General features: G+C 32.8%; 1 protein-coding gene across 1 annotated transcript; it reads right to left on the reverse strand.

Annotated features, from left to right (window-relative positions):
• Positions 1-5,638: 5,638 nt before the first annotated feature.
• Positions 5,639-20,165, reverse strand: LOC148611028 (uncharacterized). The gene is made up of 7 exons (XM_088591077.1): positions 20,087-20,165; positions 16,863-17,019; positions 16,108-16,290; positions 15,414-15,730; positions 13,738-13,885; positions 12,358-12,409; positions 5,639-11,499 (listed from the first exon to the last, which is right to left on the reverse strand). The coding sequence occupies exons 1-7, from the start codon at positions 20,114-20,116 to the stop codon at positions 10,047-10,049; spliced, it is 2,340 nt and encodes a 779-aa protein (XP_088447203.1). The 5' UTR covers positions 20,117-20,165; the 3' UTR covers positions 5,639-10,046.
• Between the last annotated feature and the right edge of the window lie 2,017 nt (positions 20,166-22,182).

Below are 22,182 nucleotides of genomic sequence, written 5' to 3' on the forward strand. Positions count from 1 at the left end.
AAACACAAAACAATCATGTCCCTTTATATGTTGAAAAGCACAGATAAGTGTGGACATTACCAAAGGTATAAAATATGCAAAAAAAATATATTTTCACAAAAATTTAAAGTCGAATTCTCAACGTTCTAGCAAATATGTATCAGTTGTGAAGCTGCAACTGCATACTCTACTACACTGATGGTAGCAAGTTAACTGTAGATCTCTCTGTACTTTCTCTCTTTGGGTACATGTTTACCACTAGCCCGGTTTAGAAGAAGAATGCACGAGTAGATAGCTTGTTTGTGTTGCAGTAGCCTAATCATGCTGAATATGTTTGGGTGGGGTGATTTGATGAGTATCTTTAGCTTATTATGCCAACCTTCTTGGTGGTTTATTGTTCTGGATCCGTCTGTTGAGTAGTGGTTCCAAAAATTACGGTTGGATTCAATCCGGTGTAGGGTGACATAATCAGTGAATTGTATTGTCGGAATGATGGTCTCTGAGTTTTCGAAATCTTCTGAAGCATTGAACCATACATCTTCCACGTAAGTTAATAGAAGTAGTGGTAATAATAAGAAGATACATGGTTACTGTAGTGTACGTGTCTGTGCCTTTCACCTAATACACCGGGAAAGTGGAAATAGCTTGCTTCATTTCTGATGGTAATCTCGTTATCCAGGAACAGTGGTGGGTGTGATATTATGTCTCTAGCAGAATTCTACAAGAAATCTGGGTAGTTGTGTGCACTTCTGTTTGTCTTTGCCGGGTAAAAGACAGTATACAGGAGGGCATATACAGAAGTACCAGCACATCTGCATGGAATGTGGTAAGGTGGTAGAACAGTAGTTAGTATCAACTGCAACAAGGTAGATGAGATTTTCCTCAGTTCTAAGTTTAATCATGCAACCATAAGCGTAATCAAGTGCGAGTAGGAACGGTTGTGTAGTATCTGCTCATTCACCATTTACAACAATGAATGCTAATAATGTTAGTACTTCAGTGTTCAGCATTTCTGTCAGTCTTGCATGCTCGACATAGCATATACATATATTACATTATAAGAGTATTCCAAAGAATCACAAAAATACGGTCTATATCATCAATCAACTAAATATTTATAATTAAAAATATTCAATAAACTAAAATAAAAATAACTTAAAATAATGAACAGAATATTATTTATTGTTCAACATCTTTAATTTGATATGATTTTTTAGGGGTATTTTACCTGTAAATCAAATTGGGGAAAAATTATTACAACAACACAACATATTGTAAAAACATTCATTGTTCTCCCCATGTTGGAATAGCCAGAATATGAATTTTTAAAATGTTGCAATAACCAGAATATGCATTTTTTAAATGTTGGAATAGCCAGAATAGACCAATGGAATAAAGAATCGTACATAATTTTCTCAGTACAAATGATGTTGTTACTTTTTGTTGAACATATGTACAATTATACGGTAACTACATCCGATGAATTGTATAAACATTTCTCATTCAGAAGGGTACAATGGTCTTGAAATTGTTAATTTTGCTGTTTATATGTACTTTATTTTCCATATCCGGTTATTTTTTTTAAGGTCGTGTGTACAGTTCCTAAAAAACTTGTTTATATTTACGTTTAATTAATTGTGTCATTTTTTTATTAAAACATTATGTTTTCAATAATATTTGTTGTTTTTTTTTATCATTCTCTACCCACTTGTAGAGTCAAAGAATAGTCTTAAAGATAAGATTTCCGATCGTATTAAAAAAAAAATCACGCGATCTTCTACATGATCATTGTGAGGCCTAATCTAGACAAACGTAGCACCAGACTTGAACTCCAACGAAATTTCGGAATTGACATCAGGTGGTGCGGAAGGCTAAGCATGTCCTGCTCTGTCAGCGGCATCCGCCGATGGATGGGAGGAGGCAGGGGCACTCACTGTATAAAGAGGATCTGATATGATGAAATGCAACAAATGCACCATTGTATAACCTTTATAAAAATAGTAAATATTTACAGAGATCACCAAAATGTCTTCAATAAGTGTAAACACACTTTCAAGTAAGCTCTAAAAAGCCCAGATAACAACAGTAATAAAATGTCCACCTTAACAGAACAATGACACTTCTTAAAAATAAGCAAAGAAGTCACACAATGACACGAGGACACATTAATTATCAACATTGTCAAACACTGTTGACATTCATTTCTAACCATGTATCATGCTGCATGCGCAGCAGACAACTTGAATATAGTGAGAAAAAAAAACATCAGAAATTGACAAAATTAAACGAAAAATCATCATAAAACATGCGCGATTTATCTTTTTTTAAAATGTGTGAACTTATTCTTAAACTTGATATTACAAAGCATCATGCCATGAAAACCGCGCATACTCCGACACACGGGATTGCATTTTCAGCTGAATTGTGAGAAATAGGGTAAGATCTTAACACATTTGTCTTAGAATGGATTAGAATTGGCTGCATAGATTCCGTCTAGGTATTATCATAAGAGCATTTATAATAATTTAATAAAGATAATTTATTCTATACATTTTCGGTCCCTGGCCAGGGGGCTGTTCAACCATTTGTTTACCGTGGGGTAACCGTGGGGTAAAACGTGTTGATTCATCAAATATTGTTTGGAATAGGTCACGGTTTTGAACTACCAGTAGAACATCTCCGTCAATTTTCAGACCAGGTGCCCCCCTTTCTGGTACGGAGTTCGTCACATTGTTATTCTGTAATATAGAAAGGATTCAAGTTCGATGGGTTTTCAATAACTTGAGATGTGACATCTAATTGAAAATCTTCTCGCATTTGTTAGATCGTAGCTTCTTATCGGTACCATATAGCCCTGACAGCTATAAAACGTGTGTACAGGTGATATCAACAAAGGCTGAAGATACCCATGTGTGTGCTTAAAAACTAATGTTGGTATTATGTAACCATGAAAGTTGGTTGTCACCATTGTTATAAAGCTTTGTATTCATATATCATCTATGTATAGGCTACGGTTGAGGTTTGTAGCAGAAGAGGGTGTATAAGTTGTTGCTTTAATTTCGTGTTCATTGGGTTAATGAATTTCAATTAAATTATGATTTTTTCAGAGATAAATTTCTTCCATGGATATGGTCTGTTGGAACTTTTGCCCTTCAATTTCGACAGCACTTCTTGTTAGTAATTTCATGGTATTGGTTTTTTTATTTATTGTTTATTTTATATTTATTTTTTAATCTCCACAAAGTAATCAAATTGCTCAACATAGTACTAGAAAATAAAAAAAAAATCAAATATCACCTGTGAATAAGATCACACCGAACTGGCTTTAGCTTATCATGGTTCCTCAAGTGTGGTAGAAGCATCAAAGGCTGTTACTGTTACAAAATGTAATAATATCTTGAGAGAGGCAGTGTCTTTTGAATTTTCAGAATCAACATCTTATTTGCGCCACTTGTAGGGTAGGCTTTAAAACAAAAACTCGTGAGTACACCATCTCTGCTGTAAGTAAGGTTGGTGCAGCTGTGTATTTGGCAGACTTAAAATATACCTCTCTCAGTACATTTGTGGAGTTTTGGTGGCGAATGAATAAAGTGAGAGTCATATAGTCATCACCGTAAGTAATACCTAATAACGTTAGAACAGACACACGATTGTTGATTATGTCCTCCTTATATGGGGTGCTGAGGGAATATGGTTGCCAAGAAAAATCATTGATACGCATTTACTAAATTAGACAATGTTGGTTTTTCATACACGATGGAATTATAGAAGATTTATCTGATGGTATAACGACGAATATGACATAAAGATCAGGTCAAGTCTTCTTAGCCTGAGATCGTCAAATATAGAGCATGAAAAATCTTACAGATGATATTCGGGGACATGCAGTTCTCGTCACTTCAAAATTCTGCAGCTACCATAATGGGCTTGACGACCGATATGGTATCATCTCAATCATGATAGTTAGTTCCTAGTTCCTTTGATTTAAGTTTCCTTTTAAGGTCATGACACAGACAACTAAATTTTTGGTGCACTTGTCCGTGTTCCTTATTTTAAAGGACTAGAAAGAGTATTAAAGGAAACACAGATTCTAGAGGAAATCAAAAGAATTTAATCCAGGGACAAAGACCAGACATGGAAAACAGACATACACAACATAAAATAAACAAAATGATACATACAAAGTAACAGGAGTAAATGAGCAACTCAGACACTTTTTGTTTAACGATAACACGTCATCTATATCGCGCGAATTGAGGATCTAGCTAAACGATGTTTCTTCTTTTGGATCAGATCAGCTATAAAGTCAGCCTTACCAGAGTAAATGAATAGGTCAGAAAGTAGAGGAGCACAATTTGTTCCCCATCGGAATGCCGACCGTTTGTTGAAAATAGTGTCCACCATACTGGACTAATATGTCGTCGATACAAAATTTCAGCATTTGAAAACATCATCTTCGGTATATTTGGAAGATGATTTGGAATCGTTTTTTTACAAAGTATGAGAAATCTCTACCAAGAACTGAATATTTATCTACGTGCACTATCTTTTTTGGAGTAACAGCGATGTATAATGTTTTGAGTCCGGATTTGAACTGAGCATGGGGAATAGAAGTATAAAGAATTTAACAATCATAGGTTTTAATGCTATTGTATTTTAATAGTAATCTTAAATTTAGAGTTTCCTGATCTACATTGAATTAATACCACTTAGTGAGTTACTGCTTTGTCTGAAGTTTCTGAGTGACTTCTTTCGACTCCTCTTGTTTTGCGTTTTTTTATTTTTGATAAACTCTGAAATTCCTATTTCGCTTTTTGTCACAGTGTTGTCGGTCTGGTAAAAATATTCTGAGTGTCATTAATACTACCGCTACAGGTGTACTACGTGTCAGTTATAATGTCAGCCTCCTTGCAATGAACAGACTGTACAGACTTGGGCACAATTTGTTTTCATTTGAAGGCTTGTTAGACTCGTGTGTTGTCAATCCAGCTTTATTCCTTGTGTAAATTTGTTAATCGTACATTAGCTTGTAATAGGTAAGCACTGCTAATGCCAATTTGTACTAGTAATGGCATTTCTGTGTTGTTCTGTGTTTAGAGAAACAACTAAGTATAATGTCTTTTAATCTACATGTTTATGTGGACGAGTAATCAATGGAACCAACATTCTAGCAGAAATCAAAAGAATGTAATCCAGGGACAAAGAACCGACACGGAAAACAGACAAACAGAAATAAGAACATAAATAACTAAAATAATACATACAAAGTAACAAAGTAAATGAGCAACTCGGACTCCACTAAAAACTGGGGGCATGGACCAGCTGCATGGGTAGGGTAAGATCCCTCTGCTCGTCTAGAACACCTGCCGAGTGGCTCATAAAAAAGTCAAGTGGAAAAATGTGTACACAAAGACGAAATGCTCTGTTGTATCTAGTTGTTTTTGTTTTGTTTTGCTTTGTTTTTTATTCCTTTTATGTACTTGAGCTGAGATCTGCAGATTGAAATCATCATGATAGTGAAAAGCACATCTTATTGTACATTCTATGTCACCTCTGAATAATCATACATATAGATCGATCATGTAGGATAAGATTGTAAATGTTCTCTTAAGTAGGACAAAATTAATTGTCTACACACAACATACTAAGAAGACATATGTATAAATCAAATTTATTTTCATAATAGCCTTTTCCATACCAATATTGCATTTCATTTGTTAAAAACTGGTTTAGAAGTTAGACAACAATACAGAAACTATTACAATTGCTACACTAAAACTGCAATAAAAATTTGAATGTTTAGAGTTAACATTAAGAATTATCATTATTTTAGGTGGAGACTTCATATGTTATTGTACATGTGTATATCTGATTGACTTTGTTTCAAATGAAATATGTCATGACTAAACTAGACTACACTATAACATTATTACAAAATAATTGATAAGTTTAAAAATATTCTGAAAGGGCCTGTTTACACAAACAAAGTTTGTCATCATTTTGTTCCCCAAGTTTTTGGTGAAAATGTAGTTAAAAAAAACTTTGTTGAAGTTTCTTATTTAAAGCATTTAAGCTGACAAATTAAAATCCATAAAATACATGGGAAAAAATCAGGCACCTGGTATTATTTTTTATAATTATTCATTCATTGTGTAAAGGGGCCTACAGTAGTTAGAAAGTTCTATTTTAAGTTCATTTAATATTGAGAATGGTAAAAACTTTAAACAAGTATTGCTAAACAAATCAAGTATGTTTTGAGTTTACATGCATGATATAACTTTTACTCATTGTGATGAATTTATAAATTGATACTAATTTTTCAGACGTAAATTAAGACATCAGTTATGTATGCATACATCCAATGGAATGACGTATATATAGTTAGGGCATACTTAGTACATTTTTGGCACTGAGACTAGGGAAGATCTCAAATTGTTTTCCCTTGCTCCTTCATATAATCATTATTATGCATAAAGTGTGGTGCTGCCAGTTGTGATGAGATTATTCATTACAACATATACATGTACAGCAAGGCTATAATAATATATGGTGATTATATCATCAGTTAGCAGCGTTAGTAGTAAATATTCTATATATTCTTATTTAGAAACATGGGCAAGTCGACAAAATTTCACCAAACTACAAATACTAGTTTGACATTTTGGTATTCTTTTTTCCTCTGAAAAACGTATCCCTTTACCCCAATTGGATAAGGCTATGAGACTGAATGTAATAATGCACCCTAAAGTTAACACTCTTGCTGAAATAATGTGACACATTTCAGATCATACTAGACATTATAAATGAAATAAAATTGTTTTCCTTTTAGTATCTTCACTTCATATTTCCCAAATACTAAAAACAATCTGCCTAATGACAAGACTTTTTCCAGTATTTTTTGAACAAGAAGATATTTCATAAAAAAAAATCATAAATGTTAGGCCAAATAAAAATAATGTCTTGGTTCATAGGACCTCAATAATTTTGAGGAAGCCACATTATTATCAAGTACATTGCAATATCAATTAATAAAAAAAAAGCCATCATCAATTTTTTATACTATAAACAATGTAATATGCACCCTCACTTCATTTTGGTGCAAGGGTAAAAAGGAGTTATTCTCTCCCTCATTTACAATGGCATGTGAACCAAAAAATTTACTTGGATTGGCATCATTGCTAAAAAACATATAGTATAGCATTCCATTTTTAAATACATACAAAATGTACAAGTCAAAACAATAAGGTAAATCATTACTTATAAAAATGTTTCTCTTGGCATAAGTATCACTTAATATTTATTTTATCACAGTTTACTACTTAACAATTAAAATTTATAACCAAAAAAAAAAATGTTAAAAATAAAACATGAATCAGAATTTAAATTTGGCTTCCCTTTTAGAACACCAAACTGATACACCAGACTTTCAATGGATATATTATGGTATACTCAGACTTGAAACCCAAAGAAAGGGAAAACAATATATATTATACACAGCTGGATTTTTTTTCTTAATAAAAAGAATTGTATTTTCTAATGATCAGCAATAACATCAAGTATAAAATAAATGCAATTTATCAACCATTAACAGACAATAAAAATTATAATTTGTAAATAACAACCGTAAAAATCATTAACAATGTAATACCCATTGTAACGGTACATTACTGACTTCAAAAACAAAACAGCCTGAAGGATCTGAGCAGTTCAGCTCATTCTTTCTATACACTGTAAGCAGTCTATAGGTTGTTTAAATCTGAGTTACGGAAAGATTTTATGAAAAACTAAATTTGAGGTTATTAAGGTTCCTGAAGACCTCTCAAACCAGGTTTTTTTTCTCAACGTAAATAATGACCAACCCATTAATGATCAATCATTGGCTATTGAAGATAGAAGTGCAGAAATATGTCCATCCATTGGATGACCTTACATACAATGTTCTTAAAAATGTTTCTAATGTAACCATGATATTGGCAGTGGTCTTAGTACCCATTAGTATTCATTGTTCTTAATCAATTTAGTTGGCAATGAAAAAGTTAATTGGGCTTTTAATATATATATGTAAGTCATGTTCATATTTCTATCATATTGTAATAGTATTAAAAGTTCGTTAACTCAGGAGGCAGAACACTGCGCCAACGTGTTTTGTTAACAATTATCTATTCATGGCTTTTTTTGCAAGCACTGTAACAGTTATTTCCGCTTGTCTTTAATTATATATACATGTAGGCAAAAAATAGATATAACTAGATATAATTGTTACACACAGCATAACAGGATGTTCCCCCTGCTCCGCCATTGTCACATAATTATTTTAAATCAATTACTATGGTTCTATTTTTTTTTTTTTAATTTTTATAGATTTTTGAGTGGCAGCAATCTTGGAATGGTGACCCCTTTTAAAATTTTGAAATGGCCAATTGAAAGGCCTTGTGGGGACCTATTTTTAAACCAAGTATGAACCTTCTACAATTTTTGTGTGATTTTTTGACAATTTTTTAATAGGTTTGGATGGCGGCCATGTTTGAAATTTCAAAACCTTTGTTTACATCCACATATGATAGTCTATTTTTCTGCCAAGTTTGGATTCAAATCATTCAGCCGTTTCTGAGATGTGCAGACAAGACAGAGGTTACAAGAAAGAAGAATTTTAGAAGAGAAATAAAAACAATATGTTCCCCAACTTCGTTGAGAGAACATAACAATATGATAATCTTCAGTTAAGGTAATACTGTATTTAGAACTCTTCCTAATAATGAAATTGATATCTTATTACCCAGTTAACAAAATAAATAGTATTGATCAAAAACAGGAAAAATTAAAAATATATTTATCAAAATCAGTATTATTACACTACAAAAAGCTTCAGGTAGAAAGTTTGCATAACAAACAAAAATTTACTTCACAATATTAAAAATAATGGTAGATTTTAATATTAGTATAACAGAAAACCAAAATATTAATTAACTTAAATGAAAAGGAAGATTCTTGTCAAATACCACAAAGAGACACTGCAAGAAGTTGAAACTGAAATATTTTTTTTGAAGTTCAAAGAAAAAATTTCATTACTGATCTATTTGCAACATTTGTATCTACTTTAAATGTAATGCAGAAAAATAACATCAAATTTAAAAATAAAGAATCAAACTTGGCAGGTAACATAAAGGTATGTATACCCAGGTAAAAAATAAAGAAATCAAACATATAAATAAACCAAATTTGTTGTTCCAATGTAATTTTAATATCATAGGTACATCAAATAGTCAAAAGATTTTTTTTAATGCGACAACAGATGGTTTGGAAAACGATTTTAAAGTTCCCTAACAAAGTAAGCAAATTTTGCACCAAAATAAAATTATCTCCCACTGCCTGGTTTTTGCATAGGCACCATCTTGGAAAAAAGAAATTATACTTGACATGAAACACAGAGGTATAAACGAAGCATTAGTATGAAAAAAAATCATGCTTGACAAAAAAACACAAGTGTCTTAATCCATATTTAAAAAAAATCATATTTGACAAGTAACACAGAAGTATAAATCCAGCATTAAGAAGAAAATCATACTTGACTAGTAACAAATACCTATCATACACTAGTGTAGCATTTACCTATTGCCCTATTATCATTGCACTTTTTATGGAATGTGAAGCTTATATAACTAATGCATTGTATTTAACAAGTACATGTACTTCACTATTGCAGTTAAAACTCATGCATACGAATTTGCTCAAGCGACAACCCTGAATGCTTTTAATCTCATTTGTATTGTAGCAACTAGCAATCAATAAAAAACATTTGTTTATAAAGAATAACAAAATTGTATATGTTATAAAAACTACAAAACACATAAAAAAATGCATGTAACAATGTAATTCTAAAATGACATTAAACAATTACCATAAAACAGCAGTATGGAACCAATCTATTGATGGTACTAACTATGTGAAGGCAGAACTGAAAAGATGAATTCAAACTAGGAGATTCACAATTATATACAATAACTACATGTACCTACTAAAATGGATTTATACTAAAGTAGCCTTTTTGTACTTGTACAATGTATCCATCAACAAACAGTGTGGACTTTAAGAGAACTTGATGAAGCTTGTCTACTTGGACACACAGGGCGAGCATTGGCAAAATCACTCTCTGTAGATGACACAGATGGTGTGATGTCATGTCGTGTTCTACGTGTTGGTTGGGGTGACTGTTGGCTACATACTGCTGGCTCTGATCCCCTCCTCTCATGTTTATGGTTCCGATGCTGTGGAGATTTATTGTCTGTTTTCCGTTTAATGTTTGGAGATTTTCCATCTTTTCTTTGCACTTGGGGTGATTTTTCATATTGCCTAGGCTTTCTAAACGATCTAGTCCTTTGTGTTACATGTATTCCTTTGACATTAATTGTAATGTTTGGATTGCTGTGTTGACGCTGTAACGACCCATTAGGGCTGTTTGGAAGACTCTTAGATTTGTTTGACACGTAAGAATCATCTTTGCTCGTATTAAGCCTGTCTTTATTTGATCTTTTAAACAGATTAAGTAGTGATTTGCTCCTTTTATTTAGATGAGGATTAGATCCCATGCCAGATTTGGCCTTTTCTGCTCTAATATCATTTAATTTTTCTTTGTTCATTAATTGTAAGAAGTTTGGATTAGATATTGCTCTGGTTAATACTGGTTTGTCGCCTGGTTCATCAAATTTCTGTAGAACTTCAGCTACAGTAGGACCCTGACTAGAATCAACTGTTCCTTTTAATCCATCAATATTATAATAACCTCTGTCCTCCTGTTGAAGTAATTCCATACTACCTTTGAAATTCTGTATTTTCGGAAAAGGCTCTGGAGTTGTTGTGTCACGATTTCTCCCATCATGTGAACTTGTTGTTTTTGCTCTTTGTCTCATTTGAGTCTTTTTAATGTCTTCACAGCTTAAAGAACGCAATCTATAATGATCATTGTTTTTGACAGGTGAGTTAGATTTAGATCCTCTTTCCCTAGGCAAACTGCTGGTAAAAAATGTAGTCTCATATTCAGCTTCAGAAGTAGGTGAAAGATAAGCCTCTTGAGAACTTGGACTACTTCGATTAAATTTTTCTAAAGCTTTTTCTTGTAGCTCAATACTTGTCCTTGGATTTAAGTATCCATCTCTCCCAACAGAATTCATTGTACTGTATCCAGTTGCTTCCTGGAAAGTAGGAGGTGGGCTCCAATTTCCTTTCGGAGAAAATGGTGGAAATGAATTTTGGGAAACAGGTTTCATGGGAGTGGTTAATGAGGCAGAGTTCATCCTCAAATATCCATCAGCAGTGCTCACTCGACTGGACTGAATTGGTGTAGGTCTTGTCCGAACTGTATTAGGTGTGGAAGTTGGTGGAGGCAGTGGTGGCCTACTGACTAGTGAAGAAGCTGAGTTAGTGGCAATGAGTCTCTGTGAAGAATGCTGATGATTGGGGGTACCTGGTGTGTTATCTGGTCTCCTGTTTGGCAGTGGGGGACCAGGTGTCCCTCCATCAGATCTAAAATTAAGTAAATTATTAGTTACATTCATTGTTTATGTTCTGTTTTGTGAGAATGCTGGTGAAATTACCGATACACAATTTTCATTTTTATTGTGTTGAAGCCATTATACTATTTGATTACAATTCAATGTTGAGATAAGAAGAAATGTGATTTCTCATTAGTAAACGTCAACTCAGTCATAAAATTAGATTCCTAATGGCACCAGTGATGTCTTGGTATGACATTACATACCAAGAGTGTATAATTACCTTGGTTCATTACTAGTCTGTCTAGAGTGTATAATTACCTTGGTTCATTACTAGTCTGTCTAGAGTGTATAATTACCTTGGTTCAGTCTGTCTAGAGTATATAATTACCTTGGTTCAGTCTGTCTAGAGTGTATAATTACCTTGGTTCAGTCTGTCTAGAGTGTATAATTACCTTGGTTCAGTCTGTCTAGAGTGTATAATTACCTTGGTTCATTACTAGTCTGTCTAGAGTGTATAATTACCTTGGTTCAGTCTGTCTAGTGTGTATAATTACCTTGGTTCAGTCTGTCTAGTGTGTATAATTACCTTGGTTCAGTCTGTCTGGAGTGTATAATTACCTTGGTTCAGTCTGTCTGGAGTGTATAATTACCTTGGTTCAGTCTGTCTAGTGTGTATAATTACCTTGGTTCAGTCTGTCTAGAGTGTATAATTACCTTGGTTCAGTCTGTCTAGTGTGTATAATTACCTTGGTTCAGTCTGTCTGGAGTGTATAATTACCTTGGTTCAGTCTGTCTAGTGTGTATAATTACCTTGGTTCATTACTAGTCTGTCTAGAGTGTATAATTACCTTGGTTCATTACTAGTCTGTCTAGAGTGTATAATTACCTTGGTTCAGTCTGTCTAGTGTGTATAGTTGGTCTTGGTCTAATTGTGTTCCCTTGAAGAGAAGAGACAAATTGTATCATTGTTAACAGCAAGAAAATTACCAGAGATATGCAATGATACATGTGTCTCAATCATAACATCCATGACAGCATTGTTATAAAACAGTTTTATCAGTAATCTGTACCTTTTTCATTGGATCTTGTTGACAAGTATTTTTCTATCTCTCGTACGTGACAAGATATTCAAAATTTCCTTCAAAGCATTGGGAGTGAATGTGGTACATTAGACCTTCTCAGAGTTTTGAATTAAAATGATATTACTAACAGTTTTTACTGTCACTACTAGATTTTACTAACAGTTTTTACTGTCACTACTAGATTTTTTGTTTAAAGTATGTAAAAATGATCATAAATGCAATTATTAGATTAGGCCACATCAAGCTAATTTGCAGATTCTCATCCCCGCCTGCCTGTAATCAAAGGACCCGCCCCAAATTTTTTTATTTTTTATTTTTTTTGCAGTGGTTCAAATTTCCGGATTTCTATTATGTCCGTATCCATCATGACTCTACTTATACACAATACTATACATTCCCGTCAAAAAACAGGTAACATGGTGTATGTTTACAGAATATATTGATATTTTTCGACAGATCTCAGCATGGTTTTCGTTGTTAGTCGCATTATGGTATGGCACAAATATAACCGAAAGTACACATTGACAAGATTTCTTCAACGAATTCGTCAGCGGGAATAAGATTTTACAAATCTTCGAAAAATAACAAATTAAGTCCTCCCACTCGCCCCATTTTTTTAGTTCCAGGTGGATAAGAATCTACAATATGAATTGATGTGGACTTAGCGATAAACAGAATATTAATTACTTTTGATTTTGATATTATCAGTACGATATATATAGGAGTCAGGTGCCATTAATAAACCTTCGTAAATAATCTGTTGAAAAAGGTTGTATCAAATTAATTGAATCTTACATGTATATATACTTTCATCATACATGTACATGTAAGTAAATGTCCTGATTATAGTGACCTTTGATTCTATTTACCAGACTGAATTGAAGTTTCTTGTGATTATTGAGTTCTTATACACATATATATGAGGTTTGACACTAACATTGGTCCTGTGCCTACCTAATTTGAGAGAGGACTTCCCTGAAATTTTAATTGGTAGTGCTTTAGGCTACCTAAATCAATTATGAAAATTATATTAGTCCTAAGGACAGGACTAGGAAATATTTTTAAAAACTACCAAATTTATCTATCAAATAGTGCCATGGGCTACCTAGCGAAAAAAATTAGTGTCAAACCCTGTCTGTATATGACAATTAAGCATTCCTTATGCAGCCAATAATGTCCCTTACCATTAATATCAAAGTTCCAGTTATCTCTCATCACCTGAATATAGTCTGGATGATTTATCATACATGGTACTACAGAGGTCAACAGGGTAAGGTTGTTAGATTCTAGTACATAGTCTTCCATCTCCTCTGTCGTACCCCTTCTACCTGGCTGTTCATAAGTAATTATAGGCATTGTAACAAATGTATCAAAAATTGAGATTTAGCAATATTTTTTAAATATTTAAATTAAGTATGATCTCTGGCAAATAATGTGACTATGTAAAAATTACAATCATTAAAACTTGCTTTTAAAACACCTTTCATTTTCAAAAAATAGAAAGGTACAATTTTCAATATAAAAAAATCACAGGGATAAAAAAAACTACAATAACACTTTACCAATATTATAATAAATGATACACATTATAATTACGTATGTAAAAAAATAACCGTATACCTTTATTCGTTTAACAAATAACCTCATTGCAGGATAAAATTACAAATGTATGTATTCACAATACTTTGGCATAAACAAAAAAGATGAGAATTTATTATCACAGATATCACAAGGCTAGTATTTTCACTGATTCATTTCTTTTTTTTACTTTTTTCATAAAAGTTACATTTGTATAATGTATATAAATAATTAGGTGTTAACATTCAAATAATTTAAGTTTATATCAATACGACAGCTTTTTCTTGGTTTAATATTTGCAATATTGAATATGTCCAGCAATCTTTTTTCTGCTTATATTACTAAGTATTACTGGATATATTAGGCTTTTTTTCATGTTTTTCATGTGATGTTAACCGTATACACTTCCATATTAGTCAGATTTTTGGGACAAAATTTTTTATTGCTGAGAAGGGTTCCCACTTACAGAAGCGATCTAGCTTATGAACTAAAATTTTCAGCTTGAAATGTCAAAAGCTAGATAATTGACATCAAGGTGACACCAACACTGAACAACCAGCCTGGCACCGTTTACCTCAATGTTTAAATTGAAAACATCAGTCTTAGAAAGACTGTTCTCATCTACATTTTACAGCTAAAAAATGAAGCATTAAAAGAATATTTACTGTTTAGTCTTTATTTTGTCATAATATTGGCTTTTTATGATTTTATTCGTGTTTTCCACTCATCCATTTTGTGTATTGATTTTTACCTGTGTACACACTTATAGCCAAACATACAAAGGTCTAATAAAAACATGACTCAATAACTAACCACATTCTGTGACAAAAGTAATCAATATCTTAGTTATTTATGACAATTCTTTTTATGAATTTCTTTTTCCTCAAGATAAAACCTTCAACTTACTGAAATATCTTGAAAAATGAGTTGTTAGTGTGTCATAAACTTTCTGTTTCATTCTTTGTTGTTCCCTATATTTATGATTTTAATTTGGGTTATTGGTTGTTATGACTATTCACATGACTTGTAATTATTTATTTCAACATTCATTTAAGTTATCTAAACAAATAGGTAAATGTAATTAAAGAATGTTAGAGATGCAGCTGTCAGAAATCAGTCCAACTTGTAAGCAGGTCAAGGCTAGGTTCCAGAAATTTTGGACTGAAAAGGGGGGTCCAACTTAAAAATGGATCGACTTATACTCAAGTATATACAGTACTCAATAGTAAATCAGAATTCAGTCACATGGTATTTCTAATATTCTCCAAGGTGATAACATTACCTGCATCTTAGTTAAAGCATCAACTATTCTCTGGTCCAAAAGATCATAGGCAAAGTTATCTTTTCCTCCTTCCGTATGAAAAATATATGTTCCATCACCCATGGGTGCAATACGTCCAGCTTCTAACATAAACTGGCCATTACCAGCTGCTTCAAAGTATCTAATGCTTTTTAATGGCCATTGTGCTAACACTGTTTTTGTAGCCAAAAGTGCAAGGGTTACTCCCCATGGTGAGATGTGAAGCATACAGTTAGTTCCCTTTGCCCCTATTCTCCTATTAGCTTCTGAATTTTCTGGCTTGACTACTATGAAGTCATCTACAACATAGGTAAACCTTTCAGTTAAAATCTGAAGTCTTTTAAGACAAACCAAACAAAATTGTAAATACATGTGATATATATTTCTTGATTTTGACAGAGGTTGCTATCCAAATTTTTCATATGTGGTATTAATAATTATAGTACAAGTACCAATGAAAACTGAGATCTCTACATGCATGTATAAATTTGACATAGCATATGTTCAGCATAATATTTGAATAAAACAAAAAAGTAAAATCTTTTTTATATGTTTCATTGTTTCCATAGTAATTAAATTTGTGTAAACTTTACATGCATAAGTTCTGCAATATAAATGACACAGGTATGATGAAAACATTTTGCTACAAGAAAAAATCCTGTCTTTATCAGATTACCTTTAATTTGTTCCTTCAGCTTCATTTGTGACATCAACATAAATACAAACACATCCATATTCTTTTGTTCATCTGCAGAAAGGCACAAGTATTTATCCTGACTGGTCAGTTCAAACACATACGCTCGATTTTTAGTGTTGGTCACTTTTTCTATGTGAAACCCTGGTAGTAAGGGAATCCTTTCTAAAAAAACAAAAATATGTTGGTAAGTGTATGTGTATTCAATGCTACAAAAACTTCAAATTTTGTCATGCACAGCCTAAAGGCAAGTCTGATAATTACATGAACTAACCAATAAAGTACTGTAAGCTTTTTGAGAAGTTCGTAACTCCTCAGCCTTTCTAGTTACACAAAAGAAGAACTTCAGAGATTCTAGGCAGAAGAATCTGTCTGGAATTTGACCAACCTAATACTAAAATAATAGTTTTACTGGTTAAAATTTTACCATTACTTTTTTCCCTGGCTCCTCCCTTCATGCCAATATTTTTTACACAGTTATTGTTCTTTATTTCTAGTGATATCTAACCAAATTTTTTAGTGCCACCTGGTGGACTGAACTACTTGGAGTTGTATAAGACTACAATTCCGGCAAATTTTTCAAGAAGAAATTCTGTTTTCTGTATCCAAGGTTATATTTTAGTGTAGCAAAAATGGCAGAGTAGTTTCGATTGAGAAGTTCTGGTTTTTGTTTTTGTAATCTGGCCTCACTTTTTGTTACAGCACTTAAAGTTTGGGTTAATATAACCTAGTCTCACCTTTTGGTACAGTAGTTCTGGTTTTGGGTTTTTTGCTGTAACATTCTAGAACTGGTTGACTGCCACATTTTTTCAGTATAAAATATCTCTGCTTCCATGGATCATTCTTGCCAAACAGACCCTTCTTTTTGTTACCAGATAATTTGTATAGTGTATCCTGCAACATAAAAAAAACATCAATTAGACATAAAATGTATAGCAATGCAATACACTGTACACTGTACATTAATGTTTCAGATCATACATTGTATCTAAATAATCTACATGTACATACAGGGATTTCATTAAGTTTTTGCTACTCAGGTATGTGCACCTTTGGTTTTAAAAGAGGTACTTTTCATCATTATCTTTTACAAAAATGTACGAAATTTTAAAATTATACAGGTACACAGGAGGCTGCTTTGGTAACCAACATTCAATCACCATAAAAATCACCGGCTGCCAATTCTTCTCACCAATTTTCAGAAATTAGAGCCAAAATGGGTGCAAAAAATTGTTCTAATTTGTTAAATAACAGTATTAAGTCCACTGATGAGTTATTTTTGTCAACTCATCAAAATGACCCTTTCATTCATGACTACAAATGCACAAGACTCTCTCTTGATGCATGTATAAAGCAGGACTTGATTATTTTTTCAAGTGATAAAATTCCTAGCAAACTACCATGGACCATTTATTGTGGCCTTCTTTGATTACATTTTGTATTTTTTGTTCTTTTACACTCTTGCTTGATATCTGAATTTTATGACATACATTTAATGCCTTCATTGTTTCCATAATTAGATTTTGGGTACCCATCCTATTTATTTACCAATTTTCCTGCCAAAAGTGTAAACAAATGTTACCTATTTTCTTCTATTAATTCTTGCATTTCAAAGCATTTAGACACTTCCTGATGGAATGATCATTGTTTTTTGGATTTAATTTATCTGTTAAAAGGTAAATCAGTTTTTGATTCAATCATATGGTTTAACAAGGCTGTGAAAGTTGTATGTAGCCATGTGCACATACCATGACATAGCCATGATTGTGTTTACCTCTGACCAGATGACCAGAGTTTTGATTGGCTCAATAATGTATTTACATCTGATTAACACCTTCGATGTGGATATTGTGAGTCACAGTTACCTGGTCCAATTTTATTACAAGATCAAATAAAACATCGCAAACTGCGACATTGACGAAGCCCAGCACGATCCCTGGGTACATTGTACCTTTCAGTAGCTTAGAAAGGTATAAATACAATATTTAGAGTATTATACTGGGTACCACTCCTTAATGAAAGGCCTGACATGTTTTATGGTGTATCATATTTGATTCTAATATGACATGCTTCAAAGGTCTTAAAGACCACAGTTGTGGCAGTATTTTCAATTGTAGCCTGCAGCCAGTAAAATCAGCCACACATCGCAGCGTTTTTTCCGGCTATGAAATTTCCGATCAAAAAATTTTTTTGGTCGATGTTAGTAAAAACAGAATTTGAATCCGGATACAGATCTGTATTTAATCACTCATGCGTCTCTGCCATTTTGTCCGGCATGGAGGGTAATAACCAATGAGTTTGAATGTCAATCGTAGTGTTATTTGTGTGTTTGAAAGCGTAACTTTCAAATGATTTGGCATTAAGATCGCTTTAGAATTTTGTGATGCTCTATGGTAGAAAAAAAGAAAACAATTAATGATCCATACAGGTATGCGTAAAACAGTTCACCTTGGTTACATGTTACAAAGCCATCCAGCATTAAGCAGCGAGTGACTAAGTAAGGATCAAAAGGTACATTTGCAACAAACATGCATGATTAGATATTGTGACTGTGTAGATTAGAAACAAAGTTTAATTCCAGAATATGTTCCTGTAAGCACTAAAAATAGCACTTAGAACAGTACAATACATGTAGTAACATACATGTATATGTTAATGATTTGAAGAAGAGACATGAAAGTTAAGAATTAATATACATGTAGGTCCATGCAACAATAAGCACAAAGCACATGAAATATTATAAACACACAATGTTTCTGTTTATGGTGAATATATATTATGCATAGAAAAATCACCAGCTGGATTTGAGGCACCATAGTAAATGAGAGGTAAAAAAAAATGAACTGTAAAAGCTTAAATTCGTTTTTGGCCAGGGAGCTTTGCCCCCCTGCCCCCTCCCACTTGAGCGGCCCAGACCCCTCGCCATAGTTTGGGTTTCCTCCTATTCATTTTTAATTTCCAGCTGTTCAAAAACTTAGTGAAAACACTGTGTGGTAAAATGGTGATAAATAAAGACAGTCTTATTTCTAATGTAAAAAAAGTTTTACCCTATTTGAAGGAGGTCAAAGCAGAAGTTAGCTGAATAACGGCCACCATTTCTTGCAAAAAACAGGCTGCATTTTCTCATAAACATGAAGAAACAATTCCTATTAAAATCATGATAATTCACGGAAATGCCATTTCATCATGTTTCATGCCTAGGTCAACCATTTCTGTCTTTTTTACCCAGGAGTAAAAAAGACGACATAAATGGCCAGCTAGTGGTAAAACAATGATAAAATGAAAAGTCTCTGAGAATTATTTCTTAAATACAAAATGTAGGATATGAGCATTAAAGTCGTAGATTTAATAAAAGAAATGTTGATGCAGATCTATTTCATCATACATGTACATATGTACATCTACCTGTATATGTACATGTAAATTAAGGTTTAATTTGGTTTTTATTAAAATCAACATTCAAAAATTGCCATGGTACTGTACACTTGTACATGAAACAATTTAATAATGTGAATACTTTACAGGAGAAGTTCTAATTAAAGGATTGAGCAAGTACATGTAATTCTAAGTAAATAGACAATAGTACGCGTAGGTAGCAATTAACTTGTGACCTGTGTGTAGAAAGGGGTAAAAGGTTTGCTCAAAATACATGTACTAATAAGTAGTTAGAACTTGGCAGTTATGAGAAATGTGAGGGAACAAAAGGCATGGCCACTCAACTTCACGATTACTAAAATTTTTATACCAGATCTAGATTGAAAAAAAAATCCACAGTTATGAAGAATCATAAACAAGTGGTGTTGATTAATCCTCACATGTCACAACACAGCTGCCTTCAATAGAAAACATGAAAAGAGCTTTTGTGATGTAAGCAGTGACAGTGACCTATAACTGAATTTTCAGGCAGTGAAAGCAATGTTATTATTGTTGTCAACATCAGAGTACACAGAAGATACAAAACCTCAAAAATAACTTCGCCGATCGCTTCCATTTTCAGGTCATGGTTGTTTACATTCTTTGATTAAAAGAACGATTTTATTATCTTTGGTTTCTGCAAAGTAGAAAACGGTATTGTTTTCTTCTCTCTATATATATTTTTTCATCATACTTCTTACAGAGATTTACATAAATACTAGACAATTTTACAAACACATAGAAAACTAATAACAATAATTTAAATTTTCAAAATTATTCAAAATGTTCCTTAAATGCTTAGCACATGTAGTCCTGTAATTACAAGTCTAATTAATTAGAAGACTGTGTTCAGATGGTTTAAAAGATATTTGTATTGCTTTGTTAATGCGGATATTCATGCACAATTTGAAAAAGATATTTTGAAATTTTACAAAATACAGCACCGTGCCAAAAGTGAGTCCCATTTTTAATTTCCCCTTTAATCTATACTTTAAATCTATATTTGAAGCCATTTCACCAGTGATTTTACAGAAGTTTTAATCTCATGAAAGAGAAATATCTAGAAAATAAACCATTTTTTGGATTTTATGTCTGTATTGTCATGTTCCCCAATACCGGTACGATAATAAAAAAGATTAAATAAAAAATATGGTCACAATTTACATGTAAAACAAATTAAATCTTTGTCGTCTTATTGAGTTCTACTTATATATTGCTATTGCAAAGTACTTCAACCCAAAAAGTCTTTTGATTTGCATCACCCTGTTGATCAATCAAGATTGATGATAGGACAATGTTTTTGTTTCATTTAAAAAATATGTAGATTATCTCAAAGATTTTTTTAAATTATTAAGAACTCACTTTTGGCACTGTGCTGTATATAAGTGCTTGACGCAAATGACTTTCAAACGAATACAAAACGCGAAATATGATTTATTATCTTCCTTATCTAGGAGACGTTACTTTGCTTATTTGGACATACATAACGCTTACTTACTTACTTACTACTGAATATATGTTAATTTTTCGCGTAGGACTTGTTAATTACAAATAAGGAAAACGATGAAATTACCGAACACCAGGGGGTGTAATATATAGTCCCTGCGAACACTAATCCAATCCATAAACACCAGGGAGGTGTAATATATAGTCCCTGCGAACACTAATCCAATCCATAAACACCAGGGGATGTAATATATAGTCCCTGCGAACACTTATCCAATTCATTAACAAGTCAAGCCAAAGATAAATCTGACAAAAATAGATGTTCCATCACCGGGGTAGCTGGTACCGCAATGGTTCTGAGTTGTTCATAAAAAGTCATGCCTATGGTAGAAAATTGCGGAAAGGAAAACTATGCTACGTTGAACAAATCAGTTCTCATGGTGCAAATGGATAAACCGTAACGATCCACGAGTTCATGGTGACGACCATAAAACTTCTGTAGTGATGACTTCAATCTTGTAGCAACACCACACTGTTCCAGAAGCCTAACTGTAAGTAGTCTATCGCGGTACAAAAAGTCCGTGTATTTACGGCTATTAAGATATGGCATTTCATATGAAAACTGCATACGCGAATGCTGAAGGGATGTTGCCACAGATGAAAGGAATCAAATCATATCAAATAATCTTTATTTAAAGTCGGCAAGTTATGTAACAAAAATAACATAAGCTCTTAAACAGCTTTTATAACCGACATAAAGTGAATGATAAAATAGTGAGTGCATGCATACATGTCATACAATACATAAAACGAGACATAAATAAAATATGACAAAGACAAGTTAAGACATTTACAAGCACTTTTAAGCAAATTAAATGCAAAGCAAGCGATAAGCTGTTCAATAAAACTAGTAGCGTAAATTGAAGCAAGATAGGCAAGCAAAACATCAATAAAATTAAACAGAACCACACAGAGAGCAATTTGGGTTAGGTGCGCTGCTTCAGTCATGGTAACACAAATCATGTTTTACAGGCAACACAGGAGCAGTTTTTCCCTCCCATCTCGAAATCATAGATTTAAATTGATTAAAATTTGAGAACTGTCTGAACTCATCAGGAAGAGGGTTTCAGAGGACTGGAGCAGCGTACCTAAATGATTGTTTCCCATACCTTGTAGTTTTTACATGAGGGATCTGTA

The sequence above is a fragment of the Perna viridis genome, chromosome 7, assembly GCF_037379345.1.
Source record: "Perna viridis isolate PV_CMFRI_1.1 ecotype Kerala chromosome 7, ASM3737934v1, whole genome shotgun sequence".
Lineage (NCBI taxonomy): Eukaryota > Metazoa > Mollusca > Bivalvia > Mytilida > Mytilidae > Perna > Perna viridis.

Bases quoted from the DNA above. Each gene is read 5' to 3' on its own strand.
- LOC148611028 (XM_088591077.1), bottom strand. From the start codon at position 20,116: ATGGAAGCGATCGGCGAAGTTATTTTTGAG. The intron at 13,886-15,413 runs GTAATGTTATCA...ACTTATGAACAG, and splicing joins ATGCTTTAACTAAGATGCAG to CCAGGTAGAAGGGGTACGAC. The intron at 11,500-12,357 runs GTAATTATACAC...ACTTAATTTTAG, and splicing joins ACTAGACAGACTGAACCAAG to ATCTGATGGAGGGACACCTG.